This window comes from Gopherus evgoodei, chromosome 8 (assembly GCF_007399415.2).
Source record: "Gopherus evgoodei ecotype Sinaloan lineage chromosome 8, rGopEvg1_v1.p, whole genome shotgun sequence".
NCBI classification, from domain to species: domain Eukaryota; kingdom Metazoa; phylum Chordata; order Testudines; family Testudinidae; genus Gopherus; species Gopherus evgoodei.
This window is the reverse complement of record NC_044329.1, coordinates 79,138,547-79,160,039: the sequence shown is the minus strand read 5'-3', so window position 1 is coordinate 79,160,039 and position 21,493 is coordinate 79,138,547. Positions and strand designations below refer to the sequence as shown.

General features: G+C 41.9%; 1 protein-coding gene across 6 annotated transcripts in view; it reads right to left on the bottom strand.

The window, feature by feature from the left end:
* The window catches only part of EVI5 (ecotropic viral integration site 5), a 132,445-nt gene that overhangs the window by 17,577 nt on the left and 93,375 nt on the right, over nt 1–21,493 (bottom strand). For all 6 annotated transcript variants that reach the window (XM_030572078.1, XM_030572081.1, XM_030572082.1 and 3 more), the window contains one exon: nt 18,147–18,242. In XM_030572078.1, the coding sequence (XP_030427938.1) occupies nt 18,147–18,242 (96 nt within the window). The remainder of the gene's footprint in view (nt 1–18,146; nt 18,243–21,493) is intronic.

Here is a 21,493-nt window from a genome sequence, read left to right as displayed (position 1 = left end):
AGATTGGGTGCTTGCAAACCACATGACCTCACGAATGCTATCTTATCACATCACAGGTTCCTCAGACTGACCACAACCACTTAAATCAGACTCCGCCAGCATCGAGGCTCTATCTTTGACATGTACTAGTAAAGTAACAGCATTTTTAGCTGGCCAGCAACCTTGCAAGAGCTCTGCTTGTGGGAGGGCAAATCTGATGGTCTCTTGTCCAACTGTGTTTGCAAGATATGGTACAAGAAAAGCACATGATTTATTGCACTATAAACTTCAACCACAAGTTGAAATGCTTATTCTTTGTAAATCTGAGGGTTAACATATTTCCTTTTAGTGACAGCATTTGTTATCAAGCAGAAAAACATTTAAATGCAGCCACTTATTTTGAAAGCATTCATCTAAATAAAAATTCAAACAATTAACATTAAATTATATTTAGAAGGTGAATACTTAATGCAAACAAATTTTACTTGGCTTGGTTTAGGAACACTAACTGGAATCTTAAGTGTTAATAAAAAGATTGTAACAGTCCAAACTTAGATACTATAGTAATGGGTGCAAATTTACAGATTACTGAAAAAGCCATTGAAAACAAGAACTGGACCAATATCATTGTGCCTGGTGAGGGGCTGATAAATCTTATGACAATGCCAGTGAAGAAACTAGAACTGCCAGCAGACATACATGCAAAGCTGACAGCATATATCTACTGTACACATCCCAGGGTGCCCAAAATCAAACCAACCAACCTTGTATAATATACAAGGCAAGTAGTATACCCAAATGCCATCTTCAATGGGAAGGGAGATTCAATCCGTGAGACCTATCATCTAGGCTGACACTCATTTACAGCAGTACGTAGACTGAGAACATATTACGGGATAACGTTTTAGGTTTATTATACTCCTATGACGTTCCCCTCTGGTGCTGTCTGGACCAGTGATCTGCTAGGCCACTCCAATCCTTGACTCTGGGAGCCAGCCTTACCCTGCTCTACTGTAGAACCCCCACTGTGCGGCTGTTCACGACAGCCTCTGGCACGTAAGCTGCTCCCAGCTACTTGCAAACAAATGAAATTAGCCAATACCTCTGGTCCCAGAAACAACCCTAGGAACCTCTGTCTTGCAGTGTCCAGTTATATAGGCTTGCAGAGTCCAGTGGGTATAAGTTTGTCAATTTAATTGATATGTACCAGGCTTGTTATCCCAAGGGGAGCCTCTGACACACTTCATACCAAACACACTGCTTCAGGTAGAACAAACAAACAGATTTATTAGCTATAAAAATTGACTTATAAGTTTGATAAATTGAATTAAAAGCAAAATCAGCTTAGAATGAGTTTTAACACTTTCAATGTCCCTAACGGAGATGCTTCTCACCCCAGGCACTCACTCACTCATTCATGCCCGTCACCCCAATTGGGGTATGGGCCGCCAACCACAGATCTCCAGAGTCCTCTATCCTGGGCCATTCGCTCTAGCTGGTTCCAGGTATAGCCCATTTTTTTGCTATCAGCCTGAAGGTCGCGTCGCCAGATGTTTCTTGGACGGCCTCTTTTCCGCTTGCCTTGGGGGTTCCACCGCAGTGCCTGTCTGGTGATGTTAGTTGGCTGTTTACGTAGTGTATGTCCTATCCAACCCCACCTTCTCCTTCTGATTTCTTCCTCTGCTGGGAGTTGACAGGTCCTCTCCAAGAGGTGGATGTTACTGATGGTGTCTGGCCAGTGGATCTGGAGAATCCTTCTGAGGCAGCTATTAATGAAGGTCTGGATCTTCCTGATGGTTGTTTTGGTTGTCCTCCAGGTTTCAGCTCCATACAGTAGGACTGATTTCACATTGGAGTTGAACAGTCGAATTTTTATTGCCAAAGACAGCTCTCTGGAGCTCCAGATGTTCTTGAGCTGTAAGAAGGCTGCTCTTGCCTTACCAATCCTTACTTTGATGTCTGCGTCTGTGCCACCCCGCTGGTCGATGATGCTACCTAGGTAGGTGAAGGACTGCACTTCTTCCAGGGGGCTTCCATTCAGTGTGACTGGGTCATTGCTGATGGAGTTAATCCTAAGGATCTTGGTCTTGTCCTTGTGAATGTTGAGGCCAACCTGTGATGACGTGGCTGCCACTACGTTGGTCTTCTCTTGCATCTGCTGTTTACTGCGCGAAAGGAGTGCAAGGTCGTCAGCAAAGTCCAGGTCATCAAGCTGGGTCCAAAACGTCCACTGGATTCCGTTCCTATGCTCGTAAGTGGATGTCTTCATAATCCAATCGATGATGAGGAGAAAGAGAAGTGGTGACAACAAGCATCCTTGTCTGACTCCAGTTTGCACCTGGAGGCTGTTAGTAAGATGCCCTCCATGGATCACTCTACAGTGTATACCGTCATATGAGTTCTTGATCAGGTTGACCACCTTTGCTGGGATGCCGTAGTGCCGAAGGAGCTTCCAGAGGGTCTCTCGATCCACGCTATCAAACGCTTTCTCATAATCAACAAAGTTGATGTACAACGAGGAGTTCCACTCCATAGACTGCTCAACTATGATGTGAAGCGTTGCTATCTGGTCCGTGCATGATCTATTCTGCCGAAAGCCTGCCTGTTCATCTCGTTGCTGTGGATCGACAGCATCCTTCATTCTCTCTAAGAGGACTCAGTTGAAGACCTTCCCTGGCACCGACAGGAGTGTGATTCCTCTATAATTGGCACAGTTGCTAAGATCTCCTTTCTTGGGGATTTTGATGAGCTATCCCTCTTTCCAGTCTACCGGAATCACTTCTTCTTCCCATAACTTCTCAAAGAGGGGGTACAGCATTTCCACTGAAGTATCCAGGTCTGCTTTCAGGGCCTCTGCTGGGATGTCATCAGGTCCAGCCGCCTTCCTATTCTTCATCATGGTGATGGCTTTTCTGAGCTCATCTCTGGTTGGTTTATCGCAATTAATTGGGAGGTCCTCGTTGGCTGGGTTGATATCTGGTGGATTTGGTGGTGCTGGTCTGTTCAGGAGTTCCTCAAAGTGCTCCGCCCATCTGTTCATCTGTTGTTCTATTCCTATTATAGACTTTCCCTGCTTGTCTTTAACGGGACGTTCTGGCTTGCTGAACTTTCCAGACAGTCGCTTAGTAGTATCATACAGCTGCTTCATATTACCGCTGTATGCTGCCTGCTCCACTTCTGCTGCCAGTTCATCCACATACTCTCTCTTGTCCTTCCTAATATTCCTCTTCACTGCTCTATGGGCTTCAGCATACTCTTTTTGAGCTTTGGCCTTTGCTGCTCTAGTCCTGCTGTTATTGACTGCTGCCTTCTTCTTCTTCCTGTCTTCTATCTTGATCAAGGTCTCTGCTGTGATCCACTCTTTCTGCTAGTGTTTCTTAATTCCAAGCACTTTCTGGCATACTGACCTAAGTGTGTCTCTCACTTTCTGCCATCTGTTTAGTACACTGTCTTCCTCTTCCTCAGACTGATCCGGTAATACTGAAAACTTATTCTTCAGCTTCAGTCCAAAATCTTCCTTGGTCTTATGGTCCTTCAGAAGGCTGACATTGTACTTCACTCTTCTGTCTGACACGTCTATCCAGTTCTTTTTCAGCTTCAGCTTCAATCTGGCCACCACTAAGTGATGGTCGGACGCCGCGTCTGCTCCTCTTCTAACTCTAACGTCCTGCAAGGATCTTCTGAACTTCTTGCTAATGCAGACATGATCGATCTGATTTTCTGTCATGCCTGCTGGTGATACCCAGGTACTCTTGTGGATCCGCTTGTGAGGAAAGATGCTACCTCCTATGACCAGGTTGTTAAGTGCACACAGATCCACAAATCTCTCTCCATTCTCACTCATCTCTCCCAGAGCGTGGGTCCCCATGACTTGTTCGTATCCTGTGTTGTTGGGTCCAATTTTGGCATTAAAGTCTCCCATAAGGATGATGATGTCTTTGTCTGGGAGAATCTCTAATATTTTCTGGAGTCTGTTGTAAAAATAATTTTTGTCCTCCTCTTCGCTGTCATTAGTTGGAGCGTAGCACTGAACAACATTCATCTTAATCCTCTTCATTTTAGTTCTGAAGGATGCTGTGATGATCCTGGGACCATGTGCCTCCCAACCAATCAGTGCTCTCTGTGCCTGCTTGGACAACATGAAGCCTACTCCCTGTGTTTGGGGTGCGTCGCTCTCTTCATGTCCTGAATACAGCAAGAGCTCTCCTGTCAACAGTCGTCTCTGTCCCGCTTGCGTCCATCTTGTCTCGCTAATGCCTAATGGGTCAGGTTGTTGCTCCTCATCTCTGCTGCAACCTGCGCCGTCTTTCCTGACTCATACATGGTCCTCACGTTCCATGTGCCTATGGTAATCCTCCTGGTTGCAAGAAGGGTAATCGGCTTAGTGGCTTCCTCACGGCTTTTACCACCCAGAGTCATGCATCTTCAAGTTGAAGACCGTTCTTTTTCCAGGGTAAAAGTCTCTGTTGTCTCTATTGTTGGTGTTTCTGTAGCAGGTTGATTTTTTACGAGGTGGAGTTGCTAGCCCCACGCCCAACCCTCTCCTTTATCCTGACTTGGGACAGGCAGATGGCCCCAAAGGACCTCTCTGGTGGAGTTTCACCCCAGGCAGGATGGTTACTTTTCAGCCAGACTCTCTCCTTTGATCAGCGTTTCAGTCGCTTGGTGGTGGTGGTGTCTGTAGATGTAGGTGGAAGAGACAGAGCATGACAAAGTGTCTCTCCCTTTTATGTCCTTTCTGTCCTCTTGGCTTTGCCACCCCCCCCCCCGCTTCCAGAATCAGGGGAGCATTACCTCATCGTATTTCTAAGCTGACCAAAGGAAGGGGATGACTCCCTGGAGGGTCTAACACAGGGGTCGGCAACCTTTCAGAAGTGGTGTGCCGAGTCTTCATTTATTCACTTAATTTAAGGTTTCGCGTGCCAGTAATACATTTTAACGTTTTTAGAAGGTCTCTTTCTATAAGTCTAATACATATAATTAAATTATTGTTGTATGTAAAGTAAATAAGGTTTTTAAAATGTTTAAGAAGCTTCATTTAAAATTAAATTAAAATGCAGAGCCCCCGGACTGGTGGCCAGCGTGAGTGCCACTGAAAAAAAAAACAGCTCTCACCCATGCCATAGGTTGCCTACCCCTGGTCTAACAGATCCTTTTGTTGCTGCTTAAGCCAGTGTCCATTGTTCCTGTGAGACTGGGCTTGATTTGTCCCATCCATGCCCTGAAGAGGTGTGAATTGCCTCTCTGTTCTTGGGGAGTTTTTGCATGAGCCTGCTTTAAGTCATGAGGACACATTTTCTGCCTCAGAACTATATACATGAAATTATAACCTATAACCGTACTATAACATTACTGTAACAATTACTAGAACATCAATATAACAACCATGCTCAGTGCATTATGAGCCTTCCGAAGACACTCAACATGACAGACTGCATTGATATCACACAATCATTTTATAAAGATTAACACAGGGGTGTAGGGTGTTCCCCTGAGGTACAGAGCGTCAACTCCCTATATAGGCTGTGAGGCTAGTGTCTTAGGCTTTGTTTCCAAGGTATCCAAATACCATTGATAAACCAAATCCAGTACCATCCCAATAGCAATTGCCCACACTGCTTGATCTGTCTACAAGCCAAGAAATACAAGGCAAATAATACTACTTTACATGTGGCACAAGCTGAAACCTTCTTTCTAATAGGCTGGAGTTGCTAGATTCCACTTCTCAAGGCAGAAAATATTCAAAGCTTCATAAAATATTTATTTAAATATTAGTGTATACAGTTTACTTCTAGCATTAATTATATAGATTCATAGAGTTTAAGGCCAGAAGGAACCATTAAATCATTTAGTATAATCTCTCATATAACAGAGGCCATTAAGTTTCACCATGATCTGTGTAGTGCACCAATATAGAGTAGTTTCTTTAATCCTTTACATTGATGTTCTTAGTTTACAATTTTCCTTCGTTGTTTTCTTGATTAGCTCTCCGGGTTTCCATTCCTGCAACTAAAGTTACAAGATGTTCCCTTATCCACAGCTTTACCATATCCCAGATTACTCCTTTTGTCATATCTTATGCATTATTTATCCCCAAAGTAATTACTTAAAGGGTCTTGAATTTTATTTACACAAGCAGAATCTTTTAAAAGCATGGTATTTAATCTCCAACTTTTATGTCTGTTTTCATTAAGTCAATCTTAAAAGTGTTAGATCAACAGGAACATGATCTGACTCAGAGATAATACCTATATCAGAATGTTACTGACTGCATTAGGTTCTTAGAATACAATATCAGATCAATTTTAGGATGAACTGCACACCGGTGGGAGGGGTCACTAGTTCTCCAAACACAAAAATCTTAAGTTTTTCAGATACTGAAAATGAAAAAAAAAATTTAAAACTATCTTCCCACCTGCTTCATCTACACTAGTATCTAGGGTACAATTTAAAAATCATTTCACCAAGTTATTTTCTAAGAACTCACTAAAACAGTCTATTCAACTCTGATTAGGGGAACAATGTTCTAACTGTTGTATCTTTTTCCTGAAAGCTTTTTTATAATAAAATTCCATTCCATCATTCAGTTAGAAGGACTTCAAAAATTAAAACAACATTTTGTTTTTGCTAATGAGAAGAGTGCTTGATTTCATGCTCACTTCTAAATGTTTTCCTATCCTAGGTTTTCATTTCCACGGAAAGAACTAGCATAGATGAAAGTATGAAACATTTGCTGTATTATTGGACAGACTAATAGCCTGAGATGTTTTCCTCTCCATAGGCTTGTCTTCATGTTACTCCTTTTCCACAGTTCTGTACATAAAATGTGTTACTAATGAGTATATATTTTTAACAATTTGGAACAGAATGGCACATAGACAGCATGACTTCCATTTTTATGAGAACCCATGTAGACTATGTTGAGGACGCTGGAGAACTAGAACTTTATTTATTTATTTTCGAGGGGCTATATGGGGTGTCTTCCAATTGATGCCGACAGAGCAGCATTAAAAGGGATTCACTTTGGGCCTTGACAGGTTGTAGTAATGTTATGGTAATGGTTAGACCAGGGGTAGGCAACCTATGGCATGTGTGCCAAAAGCGGCATGCAAGCTGATTCTCAGTGGCACTCACACTGCCCGGGTCCTGGCTAGTGGTGTAGCCAGGTGGAGGGAAGAGGGGGAGCAGAAAAAAAAAAAGGCAGCACCCACTGCGGAGCCTTTACTGACAGGGCAGCTCTCCGGGTCTTTGGTGGCAGGACCTTCACTCGCTCCGCAGGTCTTCGGCGGCATTTCAGCGATGAAGCTTCAGTGCCACCGAAGACACCCGGAGCGAGCTAAGGTCCTGCCGCCAAGGTGCCACCAAAGACCCAGAGCGCTGCCCCGTCAGTAAAAGCGCCGCAGTGGGTGGTGCATTTTTTTTTTCCGCTCTCAGGTGAGTAAAATTAAAAAGGTGTCACTTGTGCTTAGTGAGGGAGCAGCCGCTGCCCTGCTCTCCCCCTAGCTACGCTACTGGTCCTGGCCACCGGTCCAGGGGGCTCTGCATTTTAATTTAATATTAAATGAAGCTTCTTAAATGTTTTAAAAACCTTGTTTACTTTAAATACAACAATCGTTTAGTTATATATTATAGACTTATAGAAAGAGACCTTCTAAAAACATTAAAATGTATTATACGCGAAACCTTAAATTAAGTGAATAAATGAAGACTTGGCACACCACTTCTGAAAGGTTGCCAACCCCTGGGCTAGACCAAGTGAGGTGGTAAGTAACCCTTCATTCTTGAGGCCACGTGCTGTTTGCAGAGAATGCTTTCTCAATAACTAGAACAAATCTGAGGAACAGAAAAAAGGTTCTCTCAAGAAACAGTGTTTCAAAACCATTTACCTTTCTTCAGTTTTATTTCAGGTTTATTAAACTTTGCTTTAAAAAGTTTAGTTGAATTCTTCATTTGCTCATTCGTTTCGTTTTTCCTAGGAATGCCCAAGACATAAAATCCCTGTAGCATCCACATTTCCAAGAATAGTGCATTCAAATTTAAGAACATGGATTTATCTCCAGTAGTTCATCTGTGTTCCTACAAAATACACTATTAGCAGAACCTGCAAAGTCTTCAACCTGGAAGCCTTTCTTTGCCTAGGAATAAAGATCAAGAAGTTGCCTAAACACACATCTTTTGCTACCTATAAGTTTCAAGGTTGTCATGTGACTTCTTGCTTCCAAAAATACAACTGCATTGAAATGAACAGGGGATGTAAAGCTTTAAAATACAATATTTTTAGAAAAGATGCCAAAAAATTCCTTTATAATAAGTAAAAACAACCAAACTAATTTCAGTAAGTGGTGTTAAACTGCTCTCCAGTTAAAAACAAGTACTGGATACCTACACCAGCCTAAGGAAGTTATTTTGTTTTGTAAGAAATTAAGTCTTTAAAGAGGTGTTTCCAGCATTAATGTTCACTACCAACCACAGCAGATGTAAAATTGCTAGCTGTCTTCAGCGAAATCCTGGAGTCATGAACTTAAGCTTCAGGGCTGAAGTAGCGGGTCTTTAGCTTATCTCACTGTGTCTCCTAAGTTAAAATGTGTACAGCACATACGTGAAAAAAACCAGCACGACTAACTGACAAGAGCTTCAGAATGATGCCTTGACAGCAAGACCACACAGTGTCCCCATTATTATTGCTGCGTAAGCTTCTAAATACATGCAATTCTGCATAACATTCTAAAAAGCCTAGCACTCATTTGTACATTGTAGGCAATGAATGCGGGGAGGTGCAGAGTTCCTAGGCATGCAGACATCATGCCTGCTGCTACATCCCTTTTTATAGTACAGCTTGCTACCCCCCTGCAGCCAGCCAACTTTCTGGACCAGTGCAGGTGTGGGGCCTGGTCATGCTTCTCGGGAACGTTATGCACCCATAAAGTAGGAACAGCAAGTCTGCCTGGCTCCCTCATTTAAACTTGCATATAGGCCAGGCATAATCTGCCTCAGTGTGAAACTAGCCATAAAAATAAAACTAATTGCTCCATTTAAGATACTGCATTAGTATACACAAAAGCTGGCATTTTCTACTGTGTAAGAGATTGCATTAATTAAAAACAGCAAAATAAAGCATTTGCACTACTGCATTAGTATAAATTCCTTGTCTAATATTTTTAGCTAACAACAATTTCAAAGTTTTAAGCAGTTCAGTCCTAAATCACAAAACCTGTAAAACTAGAAACCACTATTCTTAAACCCTGCTTCTGTCTCCAAAGGTATCTTGTGGTCTGTCAGTATAGTTTGCGGGCAAGCATGTCAATGCTAATCTTTTGTACCACTCCTGTAATCTAGGTAACACATTTAAACCTTGCAACATCCAACAGGAAGCAGACACAGCTGCTGTACAATACATTCAAAGTGACTAAGTATACAGAGGTAGTGCATAAAACACTCCCAGGACTAAGGTAGTTTATAAATCATTTAATTCCATTCAGTTTGAATTAAGAGTGAACAAGAGAGGTAGCAAGAACCATTAAACACTGGTCAACATGTACACAGTGTAGTGTCTATGTAATTTTATGCTGGACTGGGTGACAGCATCCAGCTCTAGATAGGTACTCTGCTAGTTTTCCTTAAACCCTCAACTTTACTAAGTTGCTCTGATAAACTTATTATAGCCCACTCTTTTTGTGCATCATTTCTTAAGCAGTTCATTTGTTAGGTACTATACACCGCAGGAAGCAACAGTTGCTGATACCAGGATTTCCTCTTTAGGGCAGGAAGAAAATAGCAGCTTTTTACAAACAGGAGTGGCTTTGATCAAGAGAAGGAGAATGGCAATGGGATTACATTGGTGAACAGATGTTTAATAGGCAAATCAAGAGGATACTAACAGCTCTGTCAGAAGCTCAGTTCAGCCTTCCTATCTGAATTAGTGACAACCTCCAAAATGCCATCAGATTTTTACACTATCCCAACCTTCATATCTTTAAGGAGAACATTTATAAAATTGGTGACCAATGAAGTGACTTAATCAGTAAGGACAGAAGTATCCCACAGCCATCTGATATTGTAAATTTAGATGACTTTCACAGTAGCAGTGCTTCAAGATATTTTAAAATATTTTAAAAGTGGAAACCCTAGAGTCTTTGCTTTTGATTTTCTTTCTACTATCCAGAGTCCATTGCTACAGCTGTGCTGGTTATCGAGAAGATAGGTGAAGTACAGAATATCACTGTCTGCGTTGCTGGAGTTTAAAGGGGTAGCTGTCTGATGCACAACAGAGTTAATACTTGGCAATATGCTTTTACTGGAAATATCAAGTAAAATTATTAATGGAGGAAGCTTTCACATTAGAGATTAGTGAATGATTTCTAGACAAGTGAATTCAGTTTTAGAAACAAAATTTTAGTTGCTGTGAAGATTTGAATTATATTCAACATTTTTAATTATAATCATCAGTATTGCATCTTTTCAGCTCCTGAGTTAGTGCAGAGAGAGAACAGTGTATGTGGGTTTTTTTGAGAGAGAGAGACAAGGGGAGGGAGGAAAGAGAGTGGGGCATAGAAGAGAGGTCCATAATACTGAGTTTTCTATAGTGTTCTTGTCTTCTTAAAATGTTGAAGGCTTCAACTGAAGAAGCCAACTTATTTCAGTGTACAAGGTGAAGATTAGTAGCTGGCTATATGAGGAAACAGGGAGATTGGCAGGTTATTAAAAAAAATCATTTGTCAATTTTTTATATCTACAACTTTTACTGTATTTGAATGATTAGAAGAAGAGTAAACTTTCAGTTTATTTACCTCCTGCATTTAAAAGCAATGTGTGTGCGTTTCCTATGTATGCTGGCAATTTCCTGAACGGGGGCGTGTTTTACTCAGCAACAGAGGAGGACAGGCAATTTGAATTTACTGCAAATAAACCTTTTCAGTCAAGACCAGAGATCACTTGTGAACTTTTGGTTACAATGCCCACATAGGTTACAAAGCAACTGAAACTCAGCATCACTATGTAAGCCTTGGAACTGCACCACAGCCTCAGTCAAGACACTTGCAACATTTTGTGCTCTAGAAAATAAACAGTTAAAAAAACCACATATTGAGATTGAGGAATCCTTTGGGTTTAATCCTGTCACGAGAAGACTAACGTGCAGTAAGTCTTTCAAATGATGCAGTACTTGCAAATGATCAATTCTCACATGCTGTAAAATACTCTGCTTCTTCCAAACACACTCTAGACCAAACAAACAGTCCTCCTAAAGAAGACAGTGGAGGGAACACCAGAGGAAAATAAGGAGGCAAGTAAGGGGAGAATGGCAGACTGTAGAACTGGGCAAACAAACGCAGTATTTAAAGATGTCAGCAACCTGGTAGGGTTTGAGAAAGGAATGTAGAGATTGTCAGCTAGATCCTTTGCTCATCTCCTTGCTGGAGGCTATATTTCTGCCTGAGACGTTGACAGATTTTGTTGTGTGAGCTCAGACTTGGAGATGATTTCCATGGATGCTCTGAAGCCCTTGTTTTTACCACCATAAGCAACAAAGCAAGCATACGATTTCCTAAAGGACGTGACCTAATCAAGCTGGATTTGAAGGCTATGCAGATATCTAGACAGTGCCCCCTGTGATCTCTTGAGGATGAGGTGGTCTAAGACAAAAAGAAGGAATATGTTCTGGTTAAGATGGCAGGGCAAAACCACAAAATAATTCTGAATCTCTCTTCCGGGGAAAAACTGTAGGAATGGCTTTTTAATGGACAAGGCATTAAGTTCAATAGCTCATCTGGCAGTCACAGCAGTCAAAAAGGCAAGACTAATGAAAATGAAGACTAAATATGATAGCTATTCATTCAAAGGTTTGGTTCTGAAGGTGATTCAAGACTAAATGTTAAGCTTTCAGTTGCCAACAGGTATCTTAACAGGATGATAAAGTTTGGAAATTGTCTTCAGGAATCTGGTGATACAAGCAAAAGATGTTGGGGACACAAACCCTTTAAGAGTTCCCAGGGCAGCAACTTTGAATCAAGAGGTAGAGGCGTAGTCCTTTGATAAATCCAGCCAACAAAAATTTTAGGTAGGATTTGGTGCTTACACCTTACAGATCCAATAATGAACCTTAGGTGGAGTCTTTTCTGGCTAAAGGAATAAATCCACCATGGCATCAAAATATCCAAACATTTAGAGTTCCACACTCTCAAGTTCCAAGCTGTTAGGTGAATCTTGGAATTTAATTGGGCCTTGCATCAGGATTCCTTCCAAGAAAAGTAGCTCCCAAGAAGGGGAGACATCTCTTGAAGTCAAGGCAACCAGGGCTGGAGAGTCTTTAGGAGGCTATCAGGTTTACCCCAGCCCTGCCCAATCTAATCTTCTTGCCAGAATCATCAAGAGGTAAAAGAGGAGGCAAGGAACACATCAGACCTCCTTCTTCCGTATGGTTTCAGTAGGTAGCAACAATTACAAATTTATATTTAAGTTTGATAGCCAGCACACTGCCACAGCAATGAGCTGGTGAATTTAGATGACTTTCACAGTAGCAGTGCTTCAAGATATTTTAAAATATTTTAAAAGTGGAAACCCTAGAGTCTTTGCTTTTGATTTTCTTTCTACTATCCAGAGTCCATTGCTACAGCTGTGCTGGTTATCGAGAAGATAGGTGAAGTACAGAATATCACTGTCTGCGAAAGAACAAAGGGAACATTCAGATATGATGTGTTCCATCGTTTGTGCCTGGTAACCAGAGTCACAGAGGTGTTTGCCTCATTTTCCACTTCAGAGGGTTTGTCCACATCTCCCATGAGATGTCCTGATGCAATTCAATCAGCACCAGTCTTTCCAACATAAATCAAATCCTGGTGGTTCCTCAACAGGATCAATGACTAGCTGTTTGTTTTGAGTAGTCGAAGTGCTCCACATGACTCTCCATTGAGCCTCACCACAGAACTGCACATCAAGTTTGGTATTAGCCATTTTATTGTTCAGATGGAAAGCAATTACCATGGGTTTTTTTGGATTAGGCCTAAGTTTCCAGCACTGGAAATAATCAGCCATTGTGCTAAGATCTTGGGTTAGGGTGCAGCTGATTGTATGGAGGCTTGTACGCAAAACAGCTAGGGCAATATCATCTGCATACAAGAATTTCCTTGACTCCATCGCTGGTATATCTGCGGTATATAGATTAAAAATCACTGGGCCCCAGACAGCCCTGAGGGAGGCCCAAATTAATGGCCAAATCAGTAGATCAAGAATTCTTAAAGTTTACCTTAAAGTGGCATATGCTGAGGACAGCTCAACAAGGGCAATTCCTGTCTTCAATTTACGTTGGAATCCTGACATTCGGAGTAGCTGAATGAGAAGGCATCTGTCCTCCATGCCCATTTCTCCCAGTGCCTGGAACAAACCAGATCCAAGCTTTTGTTCTTGCAGAAGGCAAAGAAGAATTTAGCAAGTGCCCCATTTGAGAACACTGGGTGGAGAACGCTACTGTTCAATTCCCATTTCCTTGGCGAAAGGTTGTAATGGTTCAGTCAATGGGCTTGTGTGTTGAGTTTGCCCTTGACTGCTGTAATGCAGAGTGGTTTCTTCTCTGCCCAAAGGAGGCTTCTGGAGGATGCCTCCTATACAGAAGAGCCTCATGTCGACAGGCAGATGGGAGCTAAGCCTTTGTGTTCCTGTTGTCTGATCATTAGGAAGGCAGATGAGGTCAAGAGAGGACAAAGGCATTTGAAGGCATTCCCAGTGGCTCAATTCAGACAGGTCATGTTCTTCATGCCTTATGTTGAAAACCAACTCTCTTGGCAAGAGTATGATAGCATGGGGCTCCCCAAACCCTGAGAGGCATCCATACCAATTCTGATCATGGTTGGACCCAACAGAAGCTTTACCTAAGAGCTAGTCTACACTAGAAGCACTACAGCGGTGCAGTTGTACTGCTGCGGTGCATCTGGTGAAGATGCTCTATAAAGAGTTCACTCCCATCAGCACAATAAATCCATCTCCGCAAGAAGCGGTAGCTATGTCAGCAGGAGAGCTTCTCCCACTGACATAGAGCTGTCCACATCGGCACTTAGGTCAGTGTAACTTACATCATTCAGAGGGATGGCTTTTTCACGCCACTTACTGACGTAAATTATACCAAAGTAAGTGGTAGTATAGACCTGGCCTCAGTGAGGCTCTTACATCTGCACAACCATTATAAGTTTGCTAATGAATGGCCTGAAGCCAGAACAAAGAGGGTTTGAAGATGGAAACAGAGGACAACTCCTCAAAATACTGTGGTGCTATATTTTATCCACAGGGTGCCTGAGGGAATAGTACCCTCTATGAGGGTAGGGGGTGGGGAGGGAGAAGAGAGAGGACTCTTAAAAAGGGTGGTGTTTCGTGCTGTCCTCTCAGGGATGGCACCAAACTTTTACTGCTTTTCCTTCAGGAGAAGATAAAGGGAAGCATAAACCTTAGGAATGGATCATTCTACACACTGATGCACTCTGCATACACTACCTCCTCCAAGGAACACAGCATCAGGGAGACAACTTATGTCTTGCTGAACATGTTTCCCTTGGGATACACACTAGCAGGGGAAGCAGCTGCCCGGGTTTGCATCTCTTATCCGACCAAAACCTCATACCCTTTCAGAATCCAGAATGTTTGACACCGGGAATACGGATACATTTACCCTGAATCACTCTGGGAGGAAGCAGAGCTGCCCTTAGAGGGTTTTTTTTTAAGCTCTATTAGACACCTTCTTTTGTTAGACGGGGACCCTAAGGAAGACCAAGGCAAATCCCAGGAGCATCTGCAGTGGCAGGGGGAAGCAGCAGCTGACTGATCACTAGAACTGTGGCAACAGGGTCTCTCTAAATATAATCCCCACAGTAATTATAAGGAACAGTTTAGTGACTACTGTAACTACCCAAACATCTCATTTAGGAACACAAGTCTATGGGTGAACTAGTGCACCCTAGAAGGCAGCCCCCAGGGGGCCAGCTATAACCAGTGTTGAATGCCATGTGGCTGGAGGCGAATGATTAAGAGAGGATGGGATAGGAGAGTTCAACAGCTTGTGATATTCAAAGGGTTAGGGTGGATCCTCTTTAGCCAGCATCAGTCACACATCCACAGGCCCTTTTTACATGTCCATCCCTCCATAAAGCAGAGCTGCTGAGAGAAGCCATTTCCCGTGGCACAGAACTAAAACTGGAACTGATTCAGTTCCAGGGCTTATACAGGAGGGAGAAGTCAGGCTGCAGAAGTAGCTGAAGTGCTGGTGTCAATGTGGTAACACAAATTAGTCCCCTGACAAAAGGATTCTACTGAGTGCAAGAAAAAATAAAAAGTAAAATATGGTGATAAAATGACAAAACTTGGTAGGTCCCAACACCCTGATTCAGCAAGGTATGCACCTGTATAATCACATAAGCAGTCCAATGGGGAGTGGGGAGTAGTGTAGGCCTCTAAAGTTAATTCTCACATGAGACGCTCAATTTTTAGTACAAATGGGCTATCCTGAGGCAAAGATAAATCGCTTAGATACATAAGCTTCAGTTTAAAATAAGATTTGCTCCATAATCTGATGGTCTGAAACGCAGCAATTCAGTATTATTTCTGCTTAAAATGAAATTTTTACCTAGACTTTCTGATGCAAACACTTCCATATAGATACTTGTATTAGCTTAGCTTTCCTCCACGTGTACACACAGACAGTAACAAATATTTGTGTCCATGCCCATATTCCACCCCATGTCCAGTCTAACTGTATTGAGCCAGAGCATCAGTTTATATCAACTGGCAGAGATTCATTGACTTCAGTGATTCTATATCACTTTACACCAGCTGAGGATCTGGCCCTTAATCTGAAGGCTGAAAATGTTATTGCAATGATTTTCCAATAAAAACACCCTTTATGCAAAACCAAAATTTTCTGGAGAGAAATTTTCAGTTTAAAAAAAAAGGACAAAATATTTGTAAAAAAGGTGACTTTCATGGGAAGGGACTTTTGTTTTCCAGTCAGCTCCACGTTTGTGCACTTAAAGTCATGTAGCTATAATGCATTAAACAGCAGTAACTTTACATAGTTCCTATGAATTCTCCTTAATCCCAATGAATGTGTTTTACATCTGAGCCAGCTGAAGAGCTGTGGTCAGCATGTCATGTACAACATTGCCCTATCTTCAGGAAGATGAATTTGCAGGTTTATTCTTAACGTTTCTATAAACTTTTAGAGAAGTAGAGCCAAAGATCAGTTAGCTAAAGGAGAAAGTTTGTAGCCATTGTTGGGCCACACAGAAAGAGGACCTTTCTTTTCAGAACAAAATTTTATCAGGATTGGTCTATAGTTGTATAGGTACCTGCTAAACTATATTAATCCTAAAGAGGAAAGATTAAACACTGAGGACCTGAACCAGCATATTTTTGCTTCATCATTTTGTCAAGATATGCATTAAGATTTTTTCTGCAAAAACATACATGCAAGGAAAAAAATTACAGATTAATCCAAAAAAATGTTGTAAGAGTTGATACTAATGAATTAACTACATTAATTTCCAATCACCCACTAGTAGAGATTTAGAACCTGTGTACATGATTCATTAGTCTGCACCAGAGGACTGTAAGTGGGCACTAGCATGTCGCACACTAACTGGCTCATGTGGAACCTGTGGGTGCACACTAAAAAGTTCCTTAGCGTGCATTAACAGTTTCATCTAATGTAGTTTACTACACTCAGGAACAGCTTTGTCAAAAATTTTGTTTAGCCATTCAGCTTTTGCAAGATATCGGACAAAGAAAAGTTAACTTCAAACATTGTTTTCCAAGAACAGCTGGGTTGAAATTCATTGACTTCTTTTGACCCTTTCCCATTTTCCCTGAACTCTGTTCAGTCTCAGTTACAAGTTTCACTAGTCAGGCACTGTTCCTTAGTTACTCCTTACATTTTTGCAAAATATACATATTTCAAGGATTCCGGAAGTAATTTACCTTCCCTTAAAGAAGTTTGAGGGCATAAGCAGATTGACTGTATCCATTTAAACATAACATTCTTTAATGCAAGATGGTAGGGTATTGATTTTAACTTTATTTTTAAGTGAGTTTAGTGCATGCTAAAGGTGCTGGATTGAAGGCCTTAGAAACTGAAGTCCTTTATCTACAGTACAGACAGCAGTGGAAGATTCTCCACTGTATTATAATCCTCATGGGATGGGTCCTAAAAAGGTTGAGCCTTTTAAAGTTGTATTTACTAGAGTAGTTTGTACGTGTTATGAAAACAGTAACTGCATTATGGTAAGTAAGTGGTGTGATTATTTAATGGAAAGAACACTAGAACAGGAAAGGCAAATAACTGAACCAGTTGCATTGCTCTACAACTAAGATTTCAACCGACTGTATTAATTTTTGTTCTTTATTTGGAAAGTGTACATTAGCAGTATAAAAAAGCAAAGATGACTATCTAAACACTGTTCATGGCACAAAAGAACACAGGCGTATCTCCATAATGTTATGAGACAAACAAATGAACTATACCAGTAAGAGTTCTGGTTATATAAGCCTTTTGTGTTTAAAATCCTCCAGAATCTTTATAGTTAACAGAAAATTACTAAAATCTTTATATCAAGGAAGTCTGTCAGGAATTTCACCGGTTCAAAGTGTGGCAATTTTTAAACAAAGAAATCTGTTAACTGACGTTAAGCAAGCATCCTTTTTTTTTTTTTTTAGCAATCTCAGTAATACTGCCACGTAAAGACCTTCCCTCTCAACGGTAAATATCACAAGGTACAGTTTAGTTTAACTTATTTCACCTTAAAAAGCAAAGCAAATGAGCATTAAAATAACTAATTTTTAACAAGAGCTTCTAATGCAGTGTAACATTTGAACACATGATCAACCATTGCTTATTGTATACCTTTCCTAAAAGCTCATGAGAATTAGGAAAAACATGGGTAACATTTTTGGGTCATTTTAACATTAATAAAAAGATTGACAAAATGTTGATTCCTTATGTTTAGCCAAAACTCACTAAATAAATTGGAATGTTATTTTTACAGTGTTAGGTGAAAAAAATATTACCATGGAAAAATGTCATACCTTTAAACTGCAGTAGTTTCTCATAATCAGCGAGAACTGCTATGCTGTTACAAGATACTAGAACAAAAGATATAAATGAGCAAGATGACAGCTTTTTTTCCATCACTTACCTCATCATTCAGCTCTGCTATCTGATCTTTCAGTTCTCTAATATACTGGTTAGAGTCAGAGTTATTAAGCTGCCCTTGAATTTTTCCTTCTTCTTTCTGTTTTTTATAAAGAAAAGAAAAAAGAAAAAAAGAAGAAAAGAAAAGAAAAGAAAGCTTGTTCAAAATCTTCATGTTTATAACACATTCAGTCTTATTTCAGGAGATTGACTGAATTAAGTGTTTAAGTAGGATGACCAGATGTCCTGATTTTATAGGGACAGTCCCGATTTTGGGGTCTTTTTCTTATATAGCCTCCTATTACTCCCCACCCCCATCCCAATTTTTCACATTTGCTGTCTAGTCACCCTAGGTTTAAGTCAGAGCTTTTCACTTCTAGATCACTGATTTAAATCTCAACTAGACTAGCAGTAACTGAAAAATGTCACTATCTGAAGATGGTACTATGGCCTTTGTGAAACGAGTTAGTTGTTACAGTTTCTAGTTATTAGCAACTACCGCCCCTCCCCCCAGCCATCATCTATTCTCCGCAGAGAATAATAAGGGTCTGAAGGCTTAAATGGCATACACTGAATTAGTCCCCTCAGTACAGGGTTGAGGCACACAGGCAGAGCTCTGCAGAGAAGTACGAAGAGTTAAAGGTTAGTGTATGGAAGTCAGCATATAACCAAAATATATGAACAAAAGGTTCATGTTAAGTGTGATCTCTTTCTTCAATGCAGCTTCTCAAAAGTAAGGATTATTAAGTCTGGGCCACTTGTTAGATGCATCTTAAATGCCCATACAACAGATTTCCACTGATATTGAAAGTACTGCATCATCATAAGGGACTTCCTTCTGCCTTCAACTGACAAGGAAATGTAACCTGGCATTTCTTTGCTGTTTTGGATGTGTCTAAAGGTATAACAAGTGTGATTGATATCCTCCAATCACTTTAAAATGCAGTTTTTGATTATGGAATTTCATTGTTGAAGTGTAGGAGGGCTTCAGGGAGTATGAAGGGGACAGGGATGCCCCCAGCCCCTATGGCATATAGGGGTATGGATGTGTTTGAAGAGGAGGAGTCAAAGAACCAAGTATGTATGGGAGAAAGTTGATAGGTGTCTACACTCCCCAACTCCCTTTTTGATGGTGCCTGCATTCTGGGGTGGGAGGAACTTGTCAATTGCCACGTTTACTCCATGGCCAGCTACAGCTCCTAAAAACAAAAGGAGTATGTTGACATTTCAGAGGCCTGAAAGCTCGCAGCACTAGAGCTCACAGAAGCGCTCCTTCCCCACTGCTTTCCAACTGAGACAAATCTCCTCTTCGTTTGATACTCATAGCACGAGAGGAAGACCTCCTTCCTGTGGACAGCCTGTGCTTTCAGTCCCATTAGAACAATGGTAAACAGTGGCCACTTTCACTAAGGGGCTAGTGTTCCTCATATCATCTTTATTGAAGGTATGAGCATGTTCAACCCTATTATACAATGGGAAATGGCAGCCATTTTAAATATAGAAAAATTGAATAATGAAAGAGATTGACTTCTTCCTCATTGTTACTAATGTTGTTGAAAGACAACACAATGTCTTCATGTTTACATTTCAAGGTAGGAGGCAGTTTTAATTATATGGAAGTTTGAAGGATAAGCCAGTCATTTGTTAGCCAAAAGGAAATTTTACCGTTTACTCACACCTTATGGGATATAAACAGGGTGGAGCAATTTAAATCTTTTTTTTAAATTATGGAATTAAATTAGGTTGAGACTATCAAAATAATCTGAAATTTGCTATTGCAAATTTAGTTCATTATAAAGGTGTAATCTAAACTATAAATGCTCTTTATTAAAACATTACTGGTAGCATCTTATTTGATTTTTACTAACCTACTATAAGGGAAAAAACATTGAAAATTACAGCCCTGATTCTGAAAATTTAAAGAATAAATCTTATTTACCTTAATAGTTATGTGTTTAAAGTTAAGCATGTACACAAAAATGTTTACAGCATATGGCACTAGAGCTATTAAAAACTTTTTAGTGGCATGAAATCACTTCTAAGCAAAATTGCTCCTAACTATTTAGTTGATTGTTTTTATACATAGGCCAAATTTTTCAAAAATAGGAGCCTAATTTAGGCTCATAACTCAATATACTGGCACCAAAAGGTGTGATTTTCAAAAGGACCTAAGTGACTCTGGAGCATAAGTCCCATTGACTTCAAACCTGGACAGAGTATAGCCTAGCTGAAAAATGCAGCTTTTTGATTGTGGAAACTATCAGTATGTGATGTCAGTTCCAAACATAGTGGTCAGGAGCGGCTCTAGGCCCCAGCATGCCAAGCGCGTGCTTGGGGTGGCACGACGCAGGGGGCACTCTGCCGGTCGCCGGGAGGGCGGCAGGCAGGGCACCTTCGGTGGCATGCCTGCGGAGGATCCACTGGTCCCACGGTGCTGGTGGATCTCCCGCAGGCATGCCTGCGAAGGGTCCACTGGTCCCGCGGCTCCACCGCGGCACGCCTGTGGGAGGTCCACCAAAGTTGCTGGACCAGCGGACCCTTCACAGGCATGCCTGCGGGAAGTCCATCGGAGCCGCAAGTCCAGCGACCGGCAGAGCGCCTCCCACAGCATGCCGCCGTGCCTGAGGCGACGAAATGTCTAGAGCTGCTCCTGATAATGGTGGCCATTTGCTTATTAATTTTATATTTGAATTTGTGTTCTCACAATGAGGATGTTAACAGGGCCTTGGATTTCTCCCACCCCAGCCCCACAGATGAGCATTTTAAGTGTGAAGCTGCTTGGTAGAATTTTAGGGTTTACATCAGGGGCGACCCACGGGCCAGAGCCATTTTAAGCCAGCCTGCGAGCCGCACCAAACAGCTTGGCCCCACTCTGGCCAGGGCACTGAGTCGGGGGCCACACCACATGGTTTGGCTGGGGCGCAGTGTCGAGGCCATACTACGCGGCTCAGCCCTGCTTCGACGCTCCAGCCAGGGAACGGGGTCGGGGCCGCACCACGCGGCTCCTGGAAGCCGCAGCACGGCCCTGCTCTGGCTCCTACATGCTCCAATGGGAGCTGCAGGGGCAGTGCCTGTAGATGGGGCAGCATGCAAAGCCGCCTGGCTGCACCTCCACATAGGATCCAGAGAAAAGACATTCCACTGCTTCTGGGAGCTGCTTGAGGCAAGCGCCCTCAGAACTTGCACCCCCTGAGCCTGTCCCCATGCCCCCAACCCTCTGCCCCAGCCCCAATTCCCCCTCCTGCTCTCCAAACCCCTTGATCCCAGCCCGGAGCACCCTCCTGCATCCCAAACCCCTCATCCTCCGCCCCACCCCAGAGCCTGCATTCCCAGCTGGAACCTGCACCCCTT